General features: G+C 43.2%; 1 protein-coding gene across 1 annotated transcript in view; it reads left to right on the top strand.

Moving 5' to 3' along the window:
* DTNB (dystrobrevin beta) overlaps positions 1–27,799 on the top strand; it is a 346,393-nt gene that overhangs the window by 150,657 nt on the left and 167,937 nt on the right. Inside the window, exon 9 of the mRNA XM_065400623.1 lies at positions 16,758–16,882. Within this exon, the coding sequence (XP_065256695.1) occupies positions 16,758–16,882 (125 nt within the window). The remainder of the gene's footprint in view (positions 1–16,757; positions 16,883–27,799) is intronic.

The following is a 27,799-nucleotide window of genomic DNA, read 5'->3' as shown; positions in this document are numbered from 1 at the left end:
TTAAGAATCTGAAATGCCTTCCAAAATCTGAGAGGGATGAGGTGTGGAGCATACTTTCAGAAGTCTTAAAAGAGCAACATTCCAATGTGGAAACTACAGAACTACACCAAAAAAGAAAATCAACCTTCTGCTGGTGGCATCTGACACAGGTGATGAAAATTTGATCGTTATCGAGTAGAACCTGTCATCGGCATGGACGCATGTCCCCTGGAAGGGTGGTTGAAGCATGAAGGGGCATATGACTCTTTAGTGTGTCTGGCATGTAAATATCTTGCGATGCCAGCTACAACAGGGCCATGCAAACACCTGTTGTCACTTTCAGGTGACATTATAAACAAGAAGCGGGCAGCATTATCTCCTGCAAATGTAAACAAACTTGCTTGTCTGAGCGATTGGCTGAAAAGAAGTAGGACTGAGTGGACTTGTAGGCTCTAAAGTTTTACATTGTTTTATTTTTGAATGCAGTTATTTTTTTTGTACATAATTCTACATTTGTAAGTTCAACTTTCATGATAAAAAGATTGCACTACATTATTTGTATTAGGTGAATTGAAAAATACTATTTCTTTTGGTTTTTACTGTGCAAATATTTGTAATCAAAAACAATATAAAGTGATCGCTGTACACTTTGTATTCTGTGTGGTAATTCAATATATTTGAAAATGTTGAAAACATCAAAAATATTTAAATGGTATTCCATTATTCTTTAACAGTGCGATTAATCACGATTAATTTTTTAAAATCGATTGACAGCCCTACCTGCCACCTAAATGGCTCTTGTCACCCCTCAGTTCCTTGTTACTGCCTGTAGCTGCAAGACTGAAATATTGGTAGTGTCTGCTTCTCTTGTGCACTGTGCGGTTAACTTAGCTTAGTTATTTAATGTTATTAATTAGCATTAGAATAGTTAATTAAGTTCTCTTTTTCTCAGTGGCCTATTAAAAATGTATTGTAGTTAGTGAATTTTTAGTAGCCTCCTCCCACCATACAAGAGTTCTAGAATTATGACAGAAAGCCAGTCACCAAGTGTTAAGACCTATGCACCCATTTTTCATGTTACACTGCCATATCCATCAATAATGGTTGCCCTCAGTGTTAGTATGTCTTTGGGAAGAATACATTCTTGACCATCATTCCATGAGTCATTCTTACTGCAAGTGCAGCCAGAGAGCAAGGGAGGCAAAGTTGAAATTTTCCTGCTGGAGAAATCGATGCAGACTCGGGGAGATCTTCAGCGGCATAGGCGCAGACTTCTACAGGCGCCGGTGGGTGCTTGACCCTCCTCTGCCCCTGGCCCCGCCTCCTCCCCTAAGCAAGCCACGTTCCCGCTCCTCCCCCCCCCCCCTTAGACCTTGCTACAGCTGTTTGGCAGCGGCAAGCGCTGGGAGGTAGGCGGAGGAGCGGGGAGGAGGCGGAGGAGGAGGTGAGGTGGGGGGGGAGCTTGGCTGCCAGTGGGTGCAGAGCACCCACTAATTTTTCCCTGTGTTGGCGCCTATGTTCAGCGGTGTCTCAAAATGTGAGTTAGTCCATCTCTGTCAGCATCCTGAAAACTGCTTTCCTGGGGGTCGTTACATGAGCCAGAGGGTAGGAAGGATTCAGATCTTTATACTGTTTTTCTCAAGGACAGGGTTAACGTTATATCTCACCCTAAAGGTATGTCTACTCTTACAGTGGTGTGTAGCATACAGACATTGCACACCCAGGTAGCATGAGTATAGATAGCAGTACAGCTGGGGAGAACGGCATAGGTGAGTAGAAGAGTGCCCTACATACCCGAATCCCCAAGATATGTATTCTACAAGGGCTCTCTGTCTGCCCAAGCAGTGCCTTCTGTGTCGACACTGCTCTTCCCCACTGCAGTGAGAGGCTCTGGCAGCAGGGAAAGCCATTGCCGGGCCTTTCACTGCAGTATGTAGCTGCACACAGCAGTGAAAGGTAAGTGTGGACACAGCCTGCTTTTCACTGTGACATGTAGCTACATGTAGAGTGCCTGTACTCTACACGCAGCCGTAAGTGTAGCCATAGCCTAAGTTCCTGCCTAAGGAGGTATCAGAAAACCATATAAATTGGTCCATTTACCTCCCAGTTTTTTAAGCCTCACATTACTGGAAGTGAAACAAAGCTTCACACACTGGATGTAGTGAGAGCATTGTCATTTTATTCAGATAGAAACAAATATTCAGGAACACATCTAAGCTGTTTGTCTCTTGCTGACAGGGTCCAGGTGCATCCTGTATCCACTCTGAGTTTATCCAAGTGGGTCTCTGACTGCATAAGAACTTGTTATGAGTTAGACAAGAAACATCCTCCTAGACACATGAGTTAATTCCACTAGAGCTCAAGCAGCCTCTGCTGTCTGTGTGGGGAACATTCTCATACCTAAGGTATATAGAATAGCTACACGGAGTGTGATCCACATATTTACCGCTCACTGGTCCATAGTGCAGGCTTCCAGATCAGATGACAATTTTGGTAGGGCTGTCCATCAATCATTAGTCAAGTAGGACTCCGTTTATCCATCTCCAAGTAAATAGATAACTGCTTCTTAGCCACCAAGAATGAAACCATGTGGACAATCACTTGAAGAAAGAATGGTTACATATACAATGGTAACTGGTTCTTTGAGATGCATTGTCCACAGATTCCTTGACCCACCCTCTACAGAGTTCTGTAACACCTGGATTTTATAGGGGTGAAGGAACTGAGGGCTGATTGGGCCCACTCCACCCTTTTTGTCTGGAGGAAGGGAAAGGGAGGACACCTAGGGCAAAGCCACAACCCCAGAGAGTTACTGGGTTATACAGGATATTGTGAACTGCATATTACAAATATGCAAGTTCAGGTAGAAATGTCTAGAGTATTTTTATAAGGAAAAGTCCTATTGATGAAGAAATAAACTGGTGGTTATGCTTAGCTGAATAATATTTTACTTAGTTACAATTTCAAAATCTTTTCTTATGAACAGACTTCTGGAATATTTTAACTTTTTGTTGTTGTTGAGACTTGTTAATTGTGAGTGCTCAGCATGTCTGAAAATCAGGCCATTGACATTAGAAAATTTATTTAAACATGGGTGATGTTATTAAAAAAAGCTTTTGTTTGGCCTGCTGCAGTAAGGTAGTCAAGGTGTTACCCCTTTGTGGTGAGTATATTCTATGTCAGAAGAACAATTTCTGAAATTGCTGAATCCAGCTAAAAAGCTGTAGCTTTTGGAAGCCTCTTTTTCAGTGCAGTAATGCCTTGTTCTTTCTAAAACACTTCCTATTTCAGAAGAAGAATAGAATATTTATTATTTATAGAGCATTCTAACCCAACGGCCTCTGAGAACCTATTAATAATACAACTAAAAGTAAATTTAGTTGTTTATTTGTACTGTGGTAGTGTCTTGGGCCCTGATGAGGGCCCCATTATATTAGTCACTGTACAAACACATAAGAAACCCTGTCCTGAGACGCTCACTGTCCTAAGTAATTTAGAGTTTGCCTGTGCTGGACTTATAGCTGCAATAGGGTCCTATGAGCGTTTTTCTCTCTTAGAAACCCTTCTTTTGTATTATTAACTCACTTACTGTCACCTATAAAATCTTTTAAAGGTGACTTGCAAATCATTCTATAAAATTCTTAACCGTGACGATATTGGCCAGATGCCCTGAAAACCAAGTGAAGAGGGTCATATTCAGTACAATTTTAAATAGTTTCTTTCCCCAGCAGAGGGCAAACTGTGTCCATGCTCAAATAAATACAAGAGCTGTGTTAGACTTCATGTGAAATATGTTTGCAGTGTTGTAGCTGTGTTGGTCCCAGGATATTAGAGAGACAACGTGAGTGAGGTAATATCTTTTATTGGACCAACTTTTTTTGGTAAAAGAGACAAGTTTTCTAGTGACAGGGCTCTTCTTCCGGTCTGGGAAAGATACTCAGGGCTTGTCTTCACATAGAGCAGTGGTTCCCAACCTTTTTCGTCTGGCACGCCAGACGATGAACCACGGAGGACCGTGGCGGTGGACGAGCATCCGCCAAAATGAAGCCGACAAGCAGCAACATCAATAGGTGTCGCCACCGAGAAGCAGCGTCATCCAGAGGTGTCACCGCCTAAATGCCGCCAAAAATTGGCGGCATTTCGGCGGCGACGCCTCTGTATAACGCTGCTTCTCGGCGGCATTTCGGCAGATGCTCGTCCGCCGGCCAGTACGCGGGCGCACTTAGAAGCCCCGGTGGGTGCCATGGCGCCCGCGGGCACCGTGTTGGGGACCCCTAACATAGAGTGCTACAGTGGCCTGAGAAGGAGACCTGGGACCTACAAGGAACAGACTGCAAAGTGCCTTGATGTCCAGAGACACTGGCAGTGTAGACCTGGCCTCAGAGTGTCACAGCTAAATACAAGGTGGAACAGATTGTTCGGCATAAGTAGTTAACACATATTCTATGGGCAGGTCTTCACTACCCGCTGGATCTGCGGGTAGTGATCGATATATTGGGGGTCGATTTATCGCATCTAGTGTAGACGCGATAAAATCGATCCCCGATCGCACTCCCCGTCGACTCCGGAACTCCAGCTTGCGAGAGGCGGAAGCGGAGTCGACGGGGGGAGCGGCAGCGGTCGACTTGTTGCCGTCCTCACGGCCAGGTAAGTTGACCTAAGATACACTAACTTCAGCTACGCTATTCGTGTAGCTGAAGTTGCGAATCTTCGGTCGACCCCCCCGGTAGTGTAGACCTGGGATAAGAGACCATTCAAGGTGAAGTGGCCCATTGACATCTCTCCAGTTATAGGACAAAAAAGGGGGGTTAGGTTACAGATTGTTGTAATAAACCATAAATTGGGTTTTTATTAAGTCCATCATTTTAATATCTATCAAAGTTATGAATGAAAGCTCATAGGCTCATCTTTTGAAGGTGCTGTGCAGGTTTCCTTTGAGGACGAGGACAGAGAGGTCAGATATAGAGTGATCATTTTGTGAAAAGTGTTCACCTATGGGTGAGATGATGTTTTTGTCTTTTATCATTTTTCTGTGTGAGTTCATTCAAAAGTGTAGTGTTTGTCTGGTTTCACCCACATAGTTGTTATTGGGGTATTTAGTGCACTGGATGAGATACACCACATGTTGTGATAGGTGTGTGTAGGACCTAGGGATCTTAAAAAGTGTGTTGTGGGAGTACTGATCATCATAGCAGCAGAGAGATGGTTTGCAGGTTTTGCATCCTTTGTTCTGGCAGGGTCTGGTGCCATTTTGAGTTGGTGTGTCCTAGTCTGTGGGAAGCTTGCTTCTGATGATGAGCTTGGCAAGGTTGGGGGGGTTGTTTGAAGGCCAGAAGAGGAGGTTTGGGAACGATTGCTTTCCGGGTGTGGTCCCCATCAAGTACGGGTTCCAGTGGAGGTGGTAGGTGACAACTAGGGATGTGCAGTTGGAGGGTATTGAAGGAGATTATCTTGAGATATTTGGGTAGCCCATTCTGCTTCTCTAATGAAGTGTCCTTGTTTAGTGAAAGTGTTTGTTAGTGTGTTAAGGTGTGTATCCTAGATTTTCTCTTCAGAGCATATTACATGGCATCTGTGTGCCTTGCTGCTGATAACAGATTCCTTGGTGTGTTTGGGTTGGTCACTGAATCTGTGAATGTAAGTATGGTGATCCATAGATTTTCTTGTATATAGTTGTCTGTAGCATCCCACTGTTGAAGCTGACTGTAGTCTCCGGGAAGTTGATGCTGGTGCGGGACTGTTCTAGAGAGAGTTTGATGGATGTGTGGTGGTGGTTGAAATTTTGGTGGAAATCTGTGAGGGAGTTTAGGGCGTGTGTCCAGAGGATGAAAATACTATCAATGTATCTCAGGTATATCATTGGGTTTGTAGTGCATTTGTCCAGAAATTCTTCCCTAATGTGGCCCATGAAGAGGTTGGCATATTGGGGAGCCATTCTAGTACTCCTGCTTGTTCCCATGGTTTTCTCAAAGTATTTGTTATTAAATGTAAAATTGTTATGGGTGAGGATGAAATGAATGAGTTTGGCGATGTGTTTGGGGTGGATATCGGATTGTTGTCCATTGTCTTGTAAATGTTTGCGACAGACACGATGCAATCATTGTGAGGAATGTTGTTTAGGGAGGTGACGTCCATGGTCACAAAGATGGTTTTCTGAGTGTCGTTTTTAATGTTCAATGTTTACTACTTACATATTATCAGATCCTAAAAATAATATTTGTTTAGCACCATTAGTGTCTGCTAGGCATTTTAAAGAGTGATTACTACAATGTCCGTGCTTCAAAGAACTTTCAGTCTTACATAGGCAACATATAGACAAGAGGAGGGAGTAAGAGGAACAACGAAAAACAATGTGATTGAATGGTAAAAATAAGCACACATCTTGTTAATTCCACAGTTTTAGTTTTTTTATGTCCACATGGCTTTTGGTGAATTAAGGGAAGTGGACAGGTTTATAGACCACCCAAAAGTGAACGGGGTTTGGAGAGGCATCACACTGGTAGATGGGAGGGCGCTCCAGGTCATTACATAGTAGTTAGATGTTACTGATCACGTTCTCACAGAAGCTTGACGAATTGCTTTCAAATTAATTTTTAAATTTAAAAAATTTCTTCGGTGTCACCTGTACCTAAATTGCCACTTTTCTCCAGAAAACAAGTTGTCCCATAACGTGTTTGTCCTACGTACCCTGACTGTTAGTCTGGCTCTGTTTGTCTAGGTACGTGTAGGTCTAGGTACATAGAATCAAATGAAGTAAAAAACTTATGAACCAAACTGTACCATAGAATCTCTATGGATAGTAATAAATAAATAAAATAAATAAATACATAAATAAATGGAGATATCCTATCTCCTAGAACTGGAAGGGACCTTGAAAGGTCATAGAGTCCAGTCCCCTGCCTTCACTAGCAGGACCAAGTACCGATTTTGCCCCAGATCCCTAAGTGGCCCCCTCTAGGATTGAACTCACAACCCTGGGTTTAGCAGGCCAATGCTCAAACCACTGAGCTATCCCTCCCCCCCAATTTTAGTAATTGTAAAGGCTCTAATAAGTAGAATATAGCACTGGGGATATATTACCGACCACCTGACCAGGATGATGATAGTGACTGTGAAATGCTCAGGGAGATTTGAGTTTTTTATGTTTATAGCCTCTCTATGATAATGGGGGATTTCAACAATCCCTATATTGACTGGGTTCATGTCACCTCAGCACGGGATGCAGAGATAAAGTTTATTGACACCTTAAATGACTGCTTCTTGGCGTATTTAGTCTTGGAACCCACAAGAGGAGAGGCAATTCTTGATTTAGTCCTAAGTGGAGCAGAGGATCTAGTCCAAGAGGTGAATATAGCTGGACCGCTTGGTAATAGTAACCATAATATAATTAAATTTAACATCCCTGTGGCAGCCCAACACTGTAGCATTTAATTTCAGAAAGGGGGCTATACAAAAATGAGGAAGTTAGTTAAACAGAAATTAAAAGGTACAGTGCCAAAAGTGAAATCCCTCCAAGCTGCATGGAAATTTTAAAGACACCATAATAGAGGCTTAATTTAAATGTATACCTGTCACAGGTTCTCTTACCACACAGGCACCTCCTGCTGGCTGTTTCGGGAATTAGCTCTGGTCAGCGGGTGTGCCCTCCAGTGGTGTTGGCTCTTCCATCCTCGTCTCCACCTGCAGACCCACTGCAGTTCCAGTCTCACTGCCTCTGCTTCGTGGCACAGCCGTCCTGCTGTGTCACAATCCAGGTTCCCCAAGAAGCGGAAGCAAAAACCTGCTAAAGAACCAGCAGGGCCACTGGACAATCGAGATGCTAAAGGAGCACTCAAGGACGATAAGGCCATTGTGGAGAAACTAAATGAATTCTTTGCATCGGTCTTAACGACTGAGGATGTGAGGGAGATTCCCAAACCTGTGCCATTCTTTTTAGGTAACAAATCTGAGGAACGGTCCCAAATTTAGGTGCCATTAGAGGAGGTTTTGGAACAAATTGATAAACTAAACAGTAATAAGTCACTGGGACCAGAGGGTGTTCACCCAAGAGTTCTGAAGGAACTCAAATGTGAAATTGCAGATCTGTGGTTGTAACCTCTCATTTAAATTCGCTTCTGTACCAAATGACTAGAGGATAGTTAATGTGGTGCCAATTTTTAAAAAGGGCTCCAGAAGTGATCCTGGCAATTATAGGCCGGTAAGCCTGACTTCAGTACTGGACAAATGGGTTGAAACTATAGTAAAGAACAAAATTGTCAGACACATAGATGAACATAATTTGTTGGGGAAGAATCAACATGGTTTTTGTAAAGGGAAATCATGCCTCATCAATCTACTAGAATTCTTTGAGGGGGGTCAATAAGCATGTGGACAAGGGGGATCCAGTGGATATAGTGTACTTAGATTTTCAGGAAGCCTTTGACAAGGTCCCTCACCAAAGGCCCTGAAACCAAGTAAACTTTCATGGGATAAGAGGGAAAGTCCTCTCATGGATTGGTCAACTGGTTAACAGGAAAAAAAAAAAAGGTTAGAAATAAATGGTCAGTTTTCAGAATGGAGAGAAGTAAATAGTGGTGTCCCCCTGTGGCCAGTCCTATTCAACATATATTCATAAATGATCTGGAAGAAGGGGTAAACAGTGAGGTGGCAAAATTTGCAGAAGATACAAAACTACTCAAGATAGTTAAGTCACAGGCAGACTGCGAAGAGCTACAAAAGGATCTCACAAAACTGGGTGACTGCGCAACAAAATGGCAGTTGAAATTCAATGTTGATAAATGCAAAGTAATGCATATTGGAAAACAGAATCCCAGCTAGACATATAAAATGATGGGGTCTAAATTAGCTGTTACCACTCAAGAAAGAGATCTTGGAGTCATTGTGGATAGTTCTCTGAAATCATCCACTCAATGTGCAGTGGCAATCAAAAAAACAAACAGAATGTTGGGAATCATTAGGAAAGGGATAAATAATAAGACAGAAAATATCATATTGCCTCTATATAAATCCATGGTACGCCCACCTCTTGAATACTGTGTGCAGATATGGTGTAGAACAGCTTCCGTATGAGGAGAAATTAATAAGACTGGGACTTTTCAGCTTGGAAAAGAGATGACTAATAGGGGATTGTAGTGGGGTGGTCACCCCGCCCCTGCCTGGAAGGGCTTGAAATCAGCCCTGGGAGAGGGCTCAGGCAGGAAAAGCGGGGCTGATTGGAGAAGCAGCCGCAGCTGGGCCACGCCCCAATCAGGCCTCAGCTGGCCCTATATAAGAGACTGGGAGGCAGGAGCTCAGCAGACTCTCTCTGCCTTCAGAGAGAGGGGCCCGGCTGCTGGGAAGCGCAGGGTGCCTAGAGTGAGGCAGGGCTGGGGAAAGGCCAGAGGGGCTGGGGAGCTCCAGGCTGGCAACTCCCCAGGCTGCAAGGCCTTGTCCAAGGCCCCATAGAGGCACTGGGTTGCAGAGAGAGGCAGCAGGCACAGACCCAACCTTGCCTATGATGAGTGGCTGAGACTGCAGTCTGCACCAGGGCGCAGGGGCGAGTTGGTGACTGGCAGTAGCCTACAACTGAGGCGAGGTGGGGATAGGGGGTGGGGGTTCCCTGCGGAGGGGAGACTCCAAGACTGAGGGGTGTATTCCAGGGGGCAGCACCCCAGATAATGGGACACCGGAGTCCAGGGAGGGACACAGGGGCCAAGCGGCAGTGAGATACCAGCCTGCAGAGGGCGCTCCAAGGCTGGAAGAACTAATTCCCAGAAGAGACCAGTAGGAGGCGCCGCAGGGATGAGTCCCACATCGCTACAGGGATATGATAGAGATCTATAAAATCATGATTGGTGTGGAGAAAGTAAGTAAGGAAGTGTTATTTACTTCTTCTCATAACACAAGAACTAAGGGTCATCAAATGAAATTAATAGGGCAGCAGGTTTAAAACAAACAAAAGGAAGTATTTCTTCACACAACGCACAGTCAACCTGTGGAACTCCTTGCCAGAGGATGTTGTGAAGTCTAAGACTATAACAGGATTCAAAAAAGAACTAGATAAGTTCATGGAGGATAGGTCCATCAATGTCTATTAGCCAGGATGGGCAGGGATGGTGTCCCTATCCTCTGTTTGCCAGAAGCTGGGAATGGGCGACAAGGGATGGATCACTTGGTGATTCCCTGTTCTGTTCATTTCCTCTGGGGCACCTGCCTCCAAACCACCCACAGTCCCCTATGCCCAGCGCTCCCGCCCAGAGTGAGGCCAGGAGCATGGGACCGCAGGACCAGGCAGCAGCCAGATCCGGACCCTGAGTGCTGCTGCATGGGGATAGGCAGCTGAGATCCAATTGCCACAGTGCGCGGACGGGCGGCCCGGACCCCCAGTATGGGCAGGCAGCCAGGAACCGAGAAGGGGGGCCAGGAATGGAGCCCTGCCTAAAACCTAGGGCTGCTGCAGCACACCAGCAAACCCCTAGTTCCCAGCGCCCCTGCACCCAAACCTACCCACAGACCCACTCTTCTTCCCCCTTCCTACCTGCGGCACTCACCAGGCCCCTGCTGGCAGGAGCACTGGTGCAGGCTGCAAGACGCTGTCTCCCCCTCAGCCAGCCCCAGCCTCTGCCAGACCAGGGAGGCAAAAGTTGAATTTTTTTTAGCACACAGCTGGGCCGCAGCTGGGAGCTAATTGGGCTGCATGTGGCCCGTGGGCCGCGAGTTGAGAACCGCTGACGTAGACCATTCCTGAAAGGTGTTTGTCTAACTTATTCTTAAAAACCTCCAATGCATGAGGTTTGACAACCTCCCATTGGAACCCTATTTCAGTGCTTACCTGTCCTTATAGTTTGAAAGATTTTCCTAATATCTAACATAAATCTCCCTTGCTTCAGATTAAGCCAATTACTTCTTGTCCCCCTTGAGTGGACATAGACAGTGGTCAATTGTTATCCTTGTTATAATAGCCCTTTTCACATGTCAAGGCTATTACCAGTTCCCCCCTAAGTCTTCTCAAAACTAAACATACCCAGTTTTTTAAACCTTTCCTCAGAGGTCAGGTTTTCTAAACCTATCATCACTTTTGTTGTTGTTCTCTGGACTCTCGCCAATTTGTGCACAACTTTCTTGAAGTGTGGTACCCAAAACTGGACATAATATTCTAGCTGAGGCTTCAGCATTGCTGAGTAGAGTGGGACAATTACCTCCCATGTCTTACATACCACACTGCTGCTAATGCACCCCAGAATATTTGCCTTTTTCTCAACTGCATCACAATGTTGGCTTATGCTAAATTTGTGATCCACTATAATCTCCAGATCCTTTACAGTAGTACTACTGCGTAGCCAATATTTCCCATTTTGTAGCTGTGCCTTTGAGTTTTCCTTCCTAAGTGTAGTACTTTGTACTCCAAGGCCGTTTTGAATTCTAATCCTGTCCTCCAAAGTGTTTGCCATTCCTGCCCAGCTTGGCATTCTCTGCAGATTGTAAAAGCATACTCTCCTCTCCATTGGCCAAGGCATTAATGAAAATATTGAATAGTGCTAGACCCAGGACAGACCCAGTGGAATCCCACTGGATAGGGCCTTCCAGTTTGACCACTGCTAACTACTCTTTGAATGCAGTCTTTCAATCTATTATGCACCCACCTTTTAGTAATTTCATCTAGACCCATTTTCCCAGTTTGTTTATGAGAATGTCATATGGGACTGTATCAAAAACATTATTAAAATGAAGATAAATCACTTGTACAGCTTCCTGCCATCCACTTCACCAGTAATGCTGTCAAAGAAGGAAATTAGAATAGAATATTAAGATTGGAAGAGACCTCAGGAGGTCATCTAGTCCAATCCCCTGCTCAAAGCAGGACCAATCCCCAACTAAATCATCCCAGCCAGGGCTTTGTCAAGCCGGGCCTTAAAAACCTCCAAGAAAGGAGACTCCACCACCTCCCTAGGTAAAGCATTCCAGTGCTTCACCACCCTCCTAGTGAAATAGTGTTTCCTAATATCCAACCTAGACCTCCCCCACTGCAACTTGAGACCATTGCTTCTTGTTCTGTCATCTGCCACCACTGAGAACAGCCGAGCTCCATCCTCTTTGGAACCCCCCTTCAGGTAGTTGAAGGCCGCTATCAAATCCCCCCTCACTCTTCTCTTCTGCAGACTAAATAACTCCAGTTCCCTCAGCCTCTCCTCGTAAGTCATGTGTCCCAGCCACCTAATCATTTTCATTGCCCTCCGCTGGACTCTCTCTAATTTGTCCACATCCCTTCTGTCATGGGGGGACCAAAACTGGACGCTGTATTCCAGGTGTGGCCTCACCAGTGTTGAATAGAGGGGAATAATCACTTCCCTCTATCTGCTGGCAATGCTCCTACTAATACAGCCCAATATGCTGTTGGCCTTCTTGGCAACGAGGGCACACTGCTGACTCATTTCCAGCTTCTCGTCCATTGTAATCCCCAGGTCCTTTAGGTTGATTTGGCATGATTTGTTCTTGACAAATCCATGTTGTCTATTATTTATTACCCTATTATCCTCTTAAGTGCTTACCAATTGATTGTTGAATTATTTGTTCCAGTATCAGTCCAGATCTCAAAGTTAGGCTGATTGCTGTATAGTTCCTCGGGTCCCCTTTGTTCCCCTTTTTAAAGATAGGTACTATGTTTACCCTTTTCCAGTCCTCTTGGACCTCACCTGTCCTGTATGAGTTCCCAAAGATAACCACTAATGCTTCTGGGATTCCTCCAACTATTTCCATAAGTACCTGGACGAATTTCATCAGGCCATGCTGACTTGAATACATCTGATTTGTCTAAATATTATTCTATAACCTGTTCTTTCCTTATTCTGGCTTTTGTTCCTTCCACCTTGTAGTTAATATTAAGGGTGTTGAGCATCTGGTCACAATTAACCTTTTTAATAAAGACTGAAGTAAAATAGGCTTTAAATCCCTCAACCTTTTTGATGTGATCCATTAATAGTTCTCACACTTTTGTTTGTCTTGCTCTTGTTCCTAATGTATTTAAAGACCCTCTTGTTATTGCCTTTTATGTCCCTTGTTAGGTGTAACTCATTTTGTGACTTAGCCTTTCTGATTTTGTCCCTATATTCTTGTGCTATTTTTTTGTATTCTTAGTAATTTGTCCATGTTTCTAGTTTTTGTGGGATTCCTCTTTTTTTTTTTAGGTCATTAAAGAGTTCCTGATGGAGACATAGTCATCTCTTACTATTGTTCCTATCTTTCCTTCACATTGGGATAGTTTGCTGTTCTACCTTTAATATTGTCTCTGAGAAACTACCAGCTCTCCTTAACTTATTTTTCCCTTAGATTTTTTTCTCATGGAAACTTACCTACGAGTTTTTGGGTTTGTTAAAGTCTGCCTTTTTGAAGTGTATTGTCCTTATTCTGCTGCTCTCTCTCCTTTCCTTCCTTAGAATACTGAAATCTATCATTTCATGATAACTTTCACCCAAACTACCTTCAATCTTCAGATTCACAACCAATTTCTCCCTTGGCTGGTTAGCTATGCTGGCTGAGTCCTGTAGTGTAGATGCAGCATAAGTCGTCAAAAGGCATATGCTGGCATAGCTATATCATCTCCCCAAACAACATTGGCTATGCCAGCTGAAGCACTCTTCTGTACGCATAGTTGCATTTACACTGGGAGTTTTGCTGGCATAGCTGTGTTGGCTGGGTGTATGTGATTTTTTTCACAGTCCTAGACCACACAGCTGTGCATGCAAAACTTTGTAGTATAGACCAGGCCTTAAATACAATTTCTTGTATGACTGAGAGATACTAACCTGTTGTCACCCAGTACAGTTTTGGGAGAGACTCTTGTGGCTTGCTTCTCAGTGACCACTCCTTTGCAGCTTACAGTCACGAGCCATGTATAGCTTTTAAGGTTAACGTGAGAATGATATTGGTGAAGACTTAGAAAATGTTTAGAATCTTGCTGATAACTGCACGTGTAAGCACAAGGGTGGAAACAAGCTTGTCTGTGAGGCATCTTTTTTAGAATCGCCAAGTGTGCATTTGCACATTTTTCTAATGTTAAAACTATTAGCCGCTGTGAGGAAATGTAACCTCTCTGTAGGATTAGCTCATTCTTTTTATCTGATTCACTTTGCTAGTTAGATCTTTAACTCTTTGAAGCTGGAACAATGTCTACCTCTGGATGTGTACTATGCCTTGCACAATGGGTCCCTGATCCTGACTGGGGCCTTTGAGTGTTAGTCTCAGTCACTGTCTTTATTTAACCAATTCATTATTTTAGAAAGGGTGAGACTGCAGTTCTTAACTACTAATACTTATCTATTAATTATCAAAATACAAATGACAACTGGGTTGTAAAATCAGTCCCAACTTTATCACAAGGTATAAGTTTGATACAAAGTACTCTTCTTTTCTTAATGCCTTAAATTTGAAAGCACAGAGAATACGTTTTTTTCTCCACTGATTAATATGGGATGAGAAGCAAGGTTTCTTACTACTTTAATTTGTTACGCTGTCAGTTCCAGAGACTAACATCCAAGTGGGATACCGTTTGCGTTCAGTGGCTTTAAATTAATTCATAATGGACTTCTTTGGCATCACAAAATTACTACACAGTTGCGGATATCTACAGACAATGTTTGCAGATCGGATGCGGATACAAATTTTGTATCCACGCAGGGCTCTACAAATGACACTGAAGGACTGATAAGAAGTAGGAGGAGAACCAAGAGAAGACAGTGCTATAGAAACAAAGGTGGCAGGGGGACAGGATTCAACGTGAGAGTAATCATTAGTTTTGAAAAGTACAAAGGAAAAGGATGGGATAGAAATCACTAGATTTGGGAAAGAAAAAGATGGTTAGTGATCATGAAAGAGCAAGTTTGGTAGAGTGCAGAGGGAGGAAGCAGGATTGGAGAGGAGAGAGGATTCAGTGAGATAAGAAGGAAGTAAAAGCAAGGGATGTAAATAGCCCATTCAGGACGTAAAGAGAAGTAGAACAGTAGTTGGAGGGGCAATTGAGTTGAAAAACTGTTTGGGTTTTTTATTTAGTTATTTTTACAGTGGAAGAATACTGGAGCCTGGGTTGTAGTTTGAGTGGAAAGAGTCAGATTATAAGGAGAGGTTGAGGGTGAAGCAGAGAAAATTGAGGGGACAGCTTGTGGTAAGGGAAATAGAGAATTAAGTGAATGACCATCAGTCAGTGACAGGAGGGAAAGGGTGTGAGGAGGGAAAGAAACAGTTATGAGATGGTAGCACTTGGACACAAAAGTGATGCATGAGTGATAGACGTAAGGGTAGAGGGAAAGTGATCAAATCTGAACTGTTTGATCTTCAAATCAGTGCAATCCTTAGAAGAATCCTGGGGAAAAGGATTGAGGATAGAGCGGAGGGCGACAAATGATGGGAGCTATAGGGTGAATCGTAATGGGGGAGGGAAAGAGAACAGCTGTTAGTGGAAGATAACCCTGAAGGAGGAAAGGGTGAATTTGTAGTGGAGGAAGTCTGTGTGATCCCTGGATTTTCTCCACAGATTTTCAGTAGCACAGGACTTGGATGGAGGAAGTGGTTGATGGTTATTTAAGTGGATGGTGCAATAGGAGAGGGACAAAAATATTAAGGGTGAAGAGGGTGTTTTTTGGGGAGTCAACTATAAAGTCAGTGGAGGTGAGTGAGAAATGGAGGGGACTCACAACTGCTGAGAATTCAGGGATGTTTATGAATTTGGGATCATGGAAGGGCTGGGGGACGGTGGGCAATATTATAAGAAATATATTGGTCAAAGAGACGGTCCCCTTATTCCATTAAACAAATGGGAATTATGTTCTCCCATTTTTTACAGGATAACATATTTGGTACACAAAAACATTACTTTAAACTCAATAATATGTTAATAAGTTAGAAAAAGTAATTAGTCTCACTGTCACTGGGTTTATTTAACTAATTCTTTATGGTAGACAAGATGAGGCTTAACCCATGAGGACACATTTTCAGCCTCATAACTATATACATGAAATTACAACCTATAACATTACTCATAACAATAATGCTCAGTGCATCATGAGCCTTACGAAGACACCCAACATGACAAACTTTGCATTGGATACCACAATCGTATTATAAGGATGAACATGGGAGTGCGGGGCGTTCCCCAAGGCACAGAGTGACACAAATAGTTATCGTCTTCATTTCAGTCTTTCTGGGGTGAAGCCCACGTGGCTTGCTTCTATCCCTGACAGTACTCCTCTCAGGTTTGCTGCCATATATGAATGTGATGTAAATCCTTAAAAGACAAAAAACAGAGTAGTTGTTGATAGTTAAGAATAGTCCACCCTTGTGATGATCTTGACTAAGTATCCTTAAGTGTTTCTTTCCTTCTTCTGTTTAAGCAGCACCTCCTTTGTTCTAAAGGGAGAGGTGGTGGCAGGTTCTGATGGGTGTATCATATTTCAAAATTATATCTCAAAAGGCCACTTAATAGCTGAAATACCATGACAAAGACTAATGACCTTTTGGCGTGACCCTGATAGAAAGGTCAGAGTTCACATTTGGGATATTTTTTGATTTAGCAGTCTAATGAATGAGTCTACCATCTTTCAAAATTCCAGCTCAATAGGAATGTAGAGATTAATTCAGCCACTCACCCTGTTTACAGGGTCTGAATTGTACTGGATGCATGACTTCGTACTAATCAGCTAGATATGGTATTTACACAAAGATTTTCTAATGTGGGATATTTTTAAACGTCTGTGCTCTTTCCTTGCACAGATTGATCTACTCATTGTTTGACTTTCTTTGAAAAACAGAAATCGCCTGCCAAGAAGCTGAGCCATGCAATTAGTAAATCTCTTGGTTGTGTGCCCACTAGAGAACCACCTCATCCTGTATTTCCTGAACAGCCAGAGAAGCCACTTGATCTTGCTCATATCGTGTGAGTATCCATTTGTATGTATCTTTCATTTAATCAAAACTTAAAACTAAATTGATACCAAAGTAGCTGTTTGCGGATGTATTTGACTGCAGAATTTGGTTTTTTAGTTCCATTTGGATTCACCATGGAGTTTTTAAGAGATGTAGTTTTGTAAGTCAGAAAGGATCCCTTAAACAGATTTATCATTTTACATGAGTTTGTTCTCTGGAAAAATGTTAAATAAGTAAATGGGCTAGATGGACCTTTGGTCTGACCCATTATGGCCATTCTTATGTTCTTAAATAAATATTCTGTTAGCAGAAGAATGACTGATACATAATGTATAGGTAATCATCATCATCATGTTCCCATTATGCCTCTGGCGTTTAGGGCAGCGACGAAGCTCCTCCACTCCTGTCTGTTTCTGGCAAGTCTTTCAATGGTTCCCCAGCTTTGCCCCAGGTTTTTCAGCTCAGCTTCCACAGCTCTTCGCCATGTTATTTTCAGGCAGCCTTGTTTTCGCTTGCCTTCAGGTGTCCATCTTATTGCTACTATGGTGATGGAATTAGTTTCCATCCAAAGCACATGACCAATCCATCTCTAACACCTCCTGGCAATGATGGTGCTCATATCCTCTTGGCTGCCCTGTGTCAATAGATCTTGGTTTGAGATTGTTCTGGGCCAAAAGATACGGAGGTTTTTTCCGAGGCAGGTTGTATGGAATGAAGACAGTTTGGATATGTCATACTTTCTCATTCCCCAGCTTTCTGCACTATAAAGTAATGTTGAAAGTACGCAACTCTGATAAAACTTGAGTTTGGTTTTGGTGTTGTATTTTGATGATTTCCAGACTGTATTTAAGCTCCTGAAGGTGTTCCTGGCTTTATTGATTTTGTTACGGATGTCCTGGCTTGTTCCACCATCCTGGCTGATGGTGCTGCCCAAGTATGTGAATGTTTCTACATTTGTGAGAAAATAATCCTCTATCCGTATTGATGATAGTGAGGCAATATTAAAGGTCATGATATCTGTCTTATTGCACTTGATTTTCAGTATGAGTATGTTTATTTATAGATAATGTATTTTCTGGATTTTATCCATATATTTTATTATATTCTATCTGTGCTTATTTATTAAGAATTCAGTTTTGCAAAGTACTGATTATCCTCAGCACTCACACACGTGAATGGGAGTTGAGCTACTCAAAGCCATGTCAGATCAGGTCCCGTCTTATTTATTTTGCTTGTCATTAAACTGCATAAATAAAACTGTCATTTAAAGGCTGTAACTACTTCTGAGTTCATATTTTATAGAACACTCTTAAAGTATCTGGTGGTTGACCCTGAGCCTGGTGTAAAATTGTGGCTTGCTGTGGACCTTGGCTTCACAAGTTATTTATTTTTGTCTCACTGATTGGTCTCCTATGCTTTTCTGTTCAGTGGTGTTATCTCTATGGTTTCAATGTGGCTTTATTGTGAAGCTGGCAGAATGGTTTTACCAAAGAGACATTGTCATATTGTTACAATTTGGCAGATCTGTGATCAATCTGGTATTTTCGCTTCTTGGTCTTATCAGTTCTGGACATCAAAATCAGAATTCATGAGATAATTGAAATTGTGTCAGCATATACATGTAATAAGCTTGACCGGTAAAGAGACAACGGTTAATACCACACTAAGTTTTGCAAAAGTCACAGGTTTTTCATGTTGGCAAAAATTAAGCAAAATGATTCAGAGAAAAACAAGGGAAGAGAAGCAAAGCTATGGGGACATCATTTAAATAAAACTGAGGACTCTAGTTTCATACAATATTCAGTAAGGACACCAACACTGCAGCTTTAAGACTGAATTAAGTTGGTACCATTGCTGTTTTCATTTGTCCTTGTCAGAGAGAGAGATTCATCTTAAGAGGTTTTCTCTTCTTTTTACAGTCTCTGAATTGAAAACCAGGATATCCAAATTTTAGTGTCTCGGTCTTTGAAAGTTTAATATTAAACAGTTCCACTTTGACCTTTACTAATGCCTTGTGATTTTGATTGACAGGCCCTTTTATCATCCCTTTTTAACTGTTTTGACAGTCATTGAAGAAGAGCTGGAGGCTAGTCTGTCAAAATACGGACTATTGGAAAGGTGAGAGTAGTACAGTAGTGATGATGATTATAATATAGTGGAATGCTGATCTGTCTTCCCCTTTATAAAGAACACAGAAGATACTGTAGCTTGACATGAATGTAAGTAGGAATAGGAAATGGTACCTACTGTAGTCCATTCTTGAACTTTTTGAAAGCTATATTTTTAAGCTATACTAATTCATTCTTGGCCACATGATTCTTTTCCAGCTTTTGTATCAACTTTTTGTGTCACATGCTTACAGTGGTTTTAATCCTATGCAGCAGGAGTTGTTGGATCTGCTTTAATGGGATATAATTGTTCTACTTTTCTCTGTTAAATTGGGTTCAGAAAAAGAACATTTCTATTAGTGCTACTCTTCATTTTAGAGTCAGAAGTGGTATGTTATTGTAAATTAATGACTCCCCATGTTAACAAAACAAGCAGGAAGAAAATTGTCCATAATATTAGAAACAATAGTTAACCACATGGACTGGCTGAGACATGTTGTGGAAAACCAGCTTGAGCTGTTAAGCTCTTAGGCGAGGTCTGGTGGCAAGTGATACTTACTATCTGCATTGTTTAGATTTTCACATAATTCCAAGATCATCGTGGATCAATGTCAGTTCATGTTTTCCTCTTTGGATTTTCTCACCGAGTTCCTCCATTTTGATGCCTGCTAACTTTTACAAGGAAAAAACAGTAGTATAACATGTATAACTTGTTCAGAAAGAAGGACCTTATTCTGTGACTCTACATGAAAAGAATATATGCAAGTAGTTTCAAGTTAATATGACTGTGTAAATAAAGGTTTCAGGATCTAATTCCAAAACTACCAGTGGAAGTTTTACCTATGGCACAGATTAACAAGTACATTGAATTATTTCTGTCCTCTGCTGGGAGACATTAATTGATTAATGGATCAAATGAATCTGTGCCAAGAACTTAGTGGTTGAATTTTCCCCATCTTTCTTTATATAAAACACATTCACCATTGGATAGCTTCACTTAGTGCAGCACATTAACTCCAGCCAGGCCCTGCAGTCCATTTCCTTCAAAACCTGGCCTAATACTACTCAGCCACTCAGATGACATATTATGCTGTAGAACAGCACAGATGGAAACTCTCACAACCAAGACCAGGATCTTTAATTTATTAATTGAAATCCAACTAAATATTTCAAGGATACTTAACCATCTCAGTTTCCTTTCAAGTGGATGTCCAAATTACTGCCAATACCTGTTAACACATTTTTCAACTAATTATCATCCTCTTTAAAGATGATTTCATTTGATCTGTTCTTGCTTTTGCCCAAACATGCAATATCATGTTTCAATTCACATGAGTACATTCCCATTTAAATAACAACCTAATCTTCAGAGTCACGTATTGAACCTTTGTGAAACCTACAAAACTGCTTATCTTCATACACTTCACTCTTCTGTATAGTTTGAGATATGGGAAACTCCAAAAGTTTTAGACAAGGGATAATGTAGTCCAATGGTGAGGACACTGGATTGGGTATCATAAAAACCTGGTTCTTCTTCAAGTGCTTGTTCACATCGATTCCAATCAGGTGTGTGCGCGCTGCATGCGTGGTCATCGGAAAGTTTTCCCTTAGCAGCTCCCGTCGGATCGGCTGTGGAGCCCCCTGGAGTGGCACCTTCATGGCACTCAATATATGACCCTGCCGACCCGACCCCCCTTCAGTTCCTTCTTACCATACATGACAGCCATTGGAACAGCATTCGCTTGCTCAGCAAGGGCTTTCCTTAGCGTTTCTCCCTCGTTAGTTGTTCTAGTTACTTGTTTTAGTTTACATAGTAGATAGTTGAATAGTTTAGATAGTAAGGTTTGGGAGCGGGATGTCTCCCCAGTCCCTAACCCCTCGGGCTCCGGGGCATGCCGCGACCCCAGGGCTTTAAGCCCTGTATTGCTCGCAACAAGCCTATGCCCATTAGTGACCCCCACGACTCTTGCTTAAAGTGTCTGGGGAAGGCGCACCAGACTGAGAAGTACAAAATGTGTAGGACTTTTCGGCCGAGAATCAAAAAGGAGCGAGATTTCCGCCTCTAGTAACTTCTCATGGAATCTGCTCTGCGTCCCCAGCCTGCTGCGGACCACCTGGACCCGGCACCGAGCGCGTCTGTATGGAGGGCTCCGGCATCGGTACTTGATACGGTGCCAAGGAAGGACTCTAGTACAAGAGACCCTCGGCACCAGCGCTCCCCAGCACCGCAGCCAGGGGCAGCGACCCGGCACAGTTTGACTTCGTCGGTGCTGCACAAGCGGCATAGGAAGACTGAAAGGGGGTGCTCACCGGCTCCAAAAGCCATGGGACCATCAGGGATGCACAGGCGCACCCCAGAATGGACTTGGCATCAAAACAGCATGAGTCGGTGCCGTTGACTTCGGTGCCCCAGAGGGGACCATTGAGTCCAGCACTCAGCAACTCTCCGCAAGGGCAATGCCAGGTGGAGGAGTTAGAGCCACCCTCCACCCCAGACACTTCACAGGCCCCAGTTCTGAGGGACAAGCCTCCGGTACTGATACATCCGGTACCATCTAGAGGTAAGCCGGCTATGATGCGACGCTCACAGTCCCCGGCTCAGCACCATCCGCAGCACCGCTCCCAGTCGCTATCGCCACGGCACCGCACCCCAGCATCAAACATTGTAAGAGCATCTCCAACACCAGTGCGACGCTCCCCCTCTCCAGCACCGGTCTGCCATCGGTGAGAGCTACCCACGGTGAGAGCCACTCACCCACGGCACTGGGCCCTCGTCCTCAATCACCAACATCGGATACTTGGCACCAGCTCCGGAGAGGTCGACCCGGCACCGGTCCCCCGTCTCATTGGCTTGACACCGGTCTCCTGTGCATGGCCCTTTGGCACTGCCTTGGTCATTGCGATCAGGATCTGGATCCACTTCCTTGGACTCCGACTGTGACTCATATTATTCCCAGCGTAGTTGGTATAGGTCTGCGAGGCGGCGAAGGCAGTGGCAGCCCGCAGCACAATGGTCCTTATCGACTCACTGGGCTTACCATCAGGCCCAGGCCTCCCTTTCACGGGGTTCACGGTCAGTTACCTCGGAACACCGACAATCTCACTCTGCCAGGGACAGGCCTACACCTCAGGGATCCGAAGCCACCCTCACCCAGCCGCCCCCTCAGGCTCAGGGCGCTGCCATTGCGACTCCAGCACAGGACCAGCTGCAGGGTCAGGCTATGGCCACTTCGGCTATAGCCGCCACAGGGGCAGGCACTGACCAAGAGGAGGTCAGGGAGCCGAAGGAACAGGAGGATCCGGTACTTCCTCTGGCCACCTCGTCTTCGTCCCCTGACGAGGCTGTGGCAGGGGCTTCAGCTTCGGGCCCTCCTCCAATTGACCACAGGGCACACGAGGACCTTCTGAGATGGATTGCCCGTAAAATGGGGTTGCAAGCGCAGGAAGTGGTCGAGGCCGAGGACCCCATGGTGGACGTTCTTACTCCTGAAGGTCCATCGTGGGTAGCTCTGCCATTAATCAAGACAATTCAGAGTAACATCACGACTCTGTGGCAGACCCCGGCCTCAATTCCGCCGACCACCAGGATTGTGGAACACAAATACTTTGTCCCTTCCAAAGAACAACAGTTGCGAGAAGGTGAGTAACCGTTTCATTTTATTCCGAGTTCTGCCACTGTCCTGCTGTGTGACCTTGGACAAGTCACTTTGCCTTTCTATGCCTCTATTTCTGTTTTCACCCTTGCCAGCTAGGTCTTCAGAACAGTGACTGTCTCTTACTCTTACAATTCCTAGTACAATGGGCCCCCGATCTTGGTTCAGGCCTTGAGTTGCTACTGTAATACAAATAAAAATACTACATTCAAGGAAAATAGCTTAAAAGTATTTACCTCCCACATTTTCTTCAGGGAGTATAGTTTCATGTCACTCTATAAAGACATTGACTACTCCCAGTCCATATAGATGAGAATATACACTATGATGAAACAGTATTATTTTTTTAAAGATATATAATCCCTTGGCATTTAGGTCCAGACTAGAGCTGCAGTCACAGCTCACAATGTAGAGAAGGTGTGAAGGAGTTGTGCTGCAACAATAGCTGCTAGTGAAATTCCCTTACTCAGTGAGAATTCTTTCCGGGGCTCTGCTGGAATAGCACAGGGGTTCTCAAACTGGGCGTCGGGACCCCTCAGGGGGGTCACAAGGTTACTACATGGGGGGGTCGCGAGCTGTCAGCCTCCACCCCAAACCCTGCTTTGCCTCCAGCATTTATAATGGTGTTAACTATAAAAAAATGTGTTTTTACTTTATAAGGGGGGGGTCGCACTCAGAGGCTTGCTATGTGAAAGGGGTCACCAGTACAAAAGTTTTAGAACCACTGGAATAGCAGGTTCTTCACCTTTTGAAAGTGTGCACTGTGCACCCTACCCCTGGTGTTATGCTGGCTCAAGTGGTGGATGCAAGGGGAGGATGACTATGTACAGCCCTGTCTTTTCCCTTTGACTCTCCTTCTAGTCCATTCTGCCACACCCACCATGCAGAACTGAACAGGATCAGGCACAATCTGGTTCATGATTAATGGTTTTTGGAGGGGGGGAATGTACTGACCATCAAAACTCTTCATACCATTAGCAGAGAATCCTAGCTGTTGAAAATTATCTCATCTTCATTCTGCAAAGACAAATCAGTCCTCAGACTTTTACAGTTCCATCATAAAAGCAAGAAAGTAAAATACTTCTTTGGATCATGGATAGCAGCTAAAGTACCAGACCAACCTTTACAATTAGGCCACCCTGATCTGTGTCAGTGAACAGGATAACACCATGTAGTGGATGGTGTAAGATCAGGAAGCTCTGCAGATGTAGGAATTCGTTCAGTTTCACAAAATAGTCCTGATGGCCACTTACAAGGTTACAGAGAAAGGGTCACCCCACTCCATCTGCAGCAGGGTTGAGAAATGCAGCTATCCTGGTCACTATGGGGTTGTCAAGACCACGGAAACCTTTTTTTCTGAGCTTGGTCATGATCTTTGCTACCAGAGATACTGGTGGATTAGCATATAGGCGTTCTACTCATCAGTGGATGGAGGAATCCCTTTCTAGCATAGTGTTCTGCTAATGATATGTACTGAAGACCAGGTATTTCCTCCTTGTTTGGCTGAATCTAGTTTTAAAGACTTAGTCCATCAGTGCTCATTTCCCAGCCATCTTTGGCAATTGTGAATTAGTCTGCAGCCTTTACAATGTTCATTACTACCTACCAACTTTGGAACGAAATATTACATGAAACATTAAATATTAAATCATAGTCCCTTGCCAATGTCATTTATTAAAAAATGGGTAATCTTTTTTTATGAGTGCTCCTTAACTGGAAACCTTCAACATGTTTAAATCTGAGTAAAATAATGGTATTGACTGTCTTACAGGTTAAAAGGTAAATAGGCGCTATTTAAAATCTGCAGAAATGTTGAACTCTCATCTGGTGATGTGATGGAATTTTAGTTTATATGGATCATTTTGTAGTGGAAATTTAAAAAGTAATTAATAACCACAATAAACAAATAATTGTATGCCAATGTGACATGAGATTGATGGTTTCAGGTAAATGCTCAGTAAACAATAGCATACATCACAGGAATGCTTCCTTGTCATTCAGAATACATTCACAGCATCCAAAATAAACTCAGGGCTAAACCAACCAGGGGGATAAAAATGCATCTTATTTCAAGAGAGGGCAGGAGAAGAAGGACCAGATTTTTTGTATGTTATGAAGGAAGCAGGAGCAACATTTGGTGACAGCATTGGTATGAGGGGAAGGAGAGGGAGGAGACAAATTATGCCCGGTTTGTGAACGTGATTGATAGGGGGGAATGGTGTTTTCAACAGTGGAGAATGGAAATGGAAAAGGTTTAGGGAAAAAGTAAGCTTTGCTTGGACCATATCTAGCTTAAGCGAGTGGCAGGCCATCATTGTATTAACAGTAGTTAGACTGTGGGACTTAACCTATGGGTCTGAACTGAGGGAAACAAGTCAAAGGTGAAGAGGACTATACATTTTGAATAGATTTTGGTTGTTGGCCTGTTCTTTCACTCCCTTCTGCTAAAAACATTTGTCCAGTTCTTGGTCAACTCTTCTTGTTTTTACAGTAACCAACTCTTTTCTCTGAGCAGACTGGTTCTCACCTTACTCCCTTGCAATCCTTGCCATCATTGTCAACTGTTAAAATCCCTTTCTTCTTTTGCATTCTTCCTCTTTCAAATCCCTTGACCTATGACTCTGAATCAAATTTAAACTCCTTGTCTTTCTCTTGAAGAGATACAGCTACACTCTTGCCTACATCTCAGCCCACATATCTTCCTAGGGTACTCCTCTCCTCCATTCTCCCTGTGCACTTCACTTTGCTCAAGCCTCTGGTCTAACTGCTCCCTTCATTTCTTTCTTCTACTCTTGACTTCACACCATCTGCCATGCTGTGTGGAATAACCTCCTTTATCTTCTGCGCCATTCATCCAACCCTTCTTTTTCAGTCGCTCATAACTTTAGTCTACATTTCTCATATTTGTTCACATCTCAGAGATGAAGTTTTTAGGAATAGTAGGCAAAATGAGTGAATCCATTTTTTGTTTGGATCAGAAATTCTGCACTCTAACTGAAAACAGTTGAATCTGGAAACTTGGATATTTGTGTATGTTTCACTGAGACTTAAAGAGCAGATTTAAAGAAAAGAAGCTCAGTGCTATTAATGATATGAAAAATTAAATTCAGCAATTGCATGTGCAGTAGGACTTTTCAGTTTTATCAAATATATTTTAACAATGAATTTGTTAAAGTATGCCTTCTTGCCTACTCCAGGAGTTTACAAAGTCATTTATGGAGAACTGAGCCACTGATTACTCAGACCCACACTTGCTATAGTCTGTGGGGCTGTGAATGCTTTGGAAGGAAGGTGGCTGGGAAGTTTTGTATAATAGAAATGATAAAATCTATGGTTAAAACCTATTTAGGAATGATAAACTGGGAAAAGGGGAGGAGTAGCACTCTATCTCAAATAAGATTACCTGTTTTTCTCAAAAAGTGTTGCATCCAACATGGAGAATTCTATATTAGACCTTATCTTGACTGATAGAGGAATTGATCACCAAACTAAAAACAGAACTAGTGGAAGCTTTAGGTGCAAGTGATCATAATTTGATTACATTTGTTATGAGCTTGAGTTAGCATAACTTCATCACACTTGCTCTCTGCAGTTAATCCAATCATTCCATTTAGCTTGAATGTTTATTTTGCAGTGGCTGCTCTGACTTGAGCTAGACTAATTCTAGAGGAGTTAATTCATGTGTAGATAACTCAAGTTAACTCTGCACTAAAGACAGCCAACGAGGGGTAAAAATGAAGAGAGTTGGTTGGGGGAGTGGGACAGATGGCACGATGGGACTTTTATAAGACACAGTGATGCTTTAATAGCAGTCAGAGAGGAAGTTGAAGTCAATTAGAGAATCAGTGCAGAAAAAGGATTCTTTCCTTAAATTATCAAAGGGTTTTAATCTACTTTATTTTCAGTTTGCTAATGCAAAGTACTGTTATAATTATCTCCTTGTTTTTGTCTGTCAGTGAGGTAACATTAGCCCACCACCTACTTCTGATTTACGGTAAATCTAAAGGTTGTTTGTCTTTCATAATTGTTTGTCATACAACAGTTAGTAAATATTTAAATCCAAATTCCTTGTCAGATATGGCTCATTTTGGGTTGATTTCATAAGTTCTTATGGGCCAAATTCTTCATACCTTTGCAGCCTCATTTACTTCAGTTTAGGCTGAATATTAGGGAAAGCATGTTGACAGTGAGATATTAGTTTGTAGAATAATCTCCTGAAGGTAGATTTCAACAGCTTCCACCCCACCATCAACCTCAGCCTGGACCAATCTACACGGGAGGTCCACTTCCTGGACACCACAGTACAAATAAGCAATGGCCACGTTAACACCACCCTATACCGAAAACCCACCGACCGCTATGCCTACCTTCATGCCTCCAGCTTCCACCCTGGACACACCACACGATCCATCGTCTACAGCCAAGCACTGAGGTACAACCGCATCTGCTCCAACCCCTCAGACAGAGACCAACACCTGCAAGATCTTCACCAAGCATTCTCAAAACTACGATACCCACACAAGGAAATAAAGGAACAAATCAACAGAGCCAGACGTGTACCCAGAAGCCTCCTGCTACAAGACAGGCCCAAAAAAGAAACCAACAGAACTCCACTGGCCATCACCTACAGCCCTCAGCTTAAACCTCTCCAACGCATCATCAGTGATCTACAACCCATCCTGGACAATGACCCCTCACTTTCACAGACCTTGGGAGGCAGGCCAGTCCTCGCCCACAGACAACCCGCCAACCTTAAGCATACTCTCACCAGCAACCACGCACCGCACCATAACAACTCTAACTCAGGAACCAACCCATGCAACAAACCTCGATGCCAACTCTGCCCACATATCTACACCAGCAGCACTATCACAGGACCTAACCAGATCAGCTACAACATCACCGGCTCATTCACCTGCACGTCCACCAATGTTATATATGCCATCATGTGCCAGCAATGCCCCTCTGCTATGTACATTGGCCAAACTGGACAGTCACTACGCAAGAGGATAAATGGACACAAGTCAGATATCAGGAATGGCAATATACAAAAACCTGTAGGAGAACACTTTAACCTCCCTGGCCACACAATAGCAGATGTTAAGGTAGCCATCTTACAGCAAAAAAACTTCAGGACCAGACTCCAAAGAGAAACTGCTGAGCTCC

This window comes from Emys orbicularis, chromosome 3 (genome assembly GCF_028017835.1).
Source record: "Emys orbicularis isolate rEmyOrb1 chromosome 3, rEmyOrb1.hap1, whole genome shotgun sequence".
NCBI lineage: Eukaryota > Metazoa > Chordata > Testudines > Emydidae > Emys > Emys orbicularis.
Note: the sequence above shows the minus strand (reverse complement) of the source record. Positions and strands in the feature narration are given on the sequence as shown.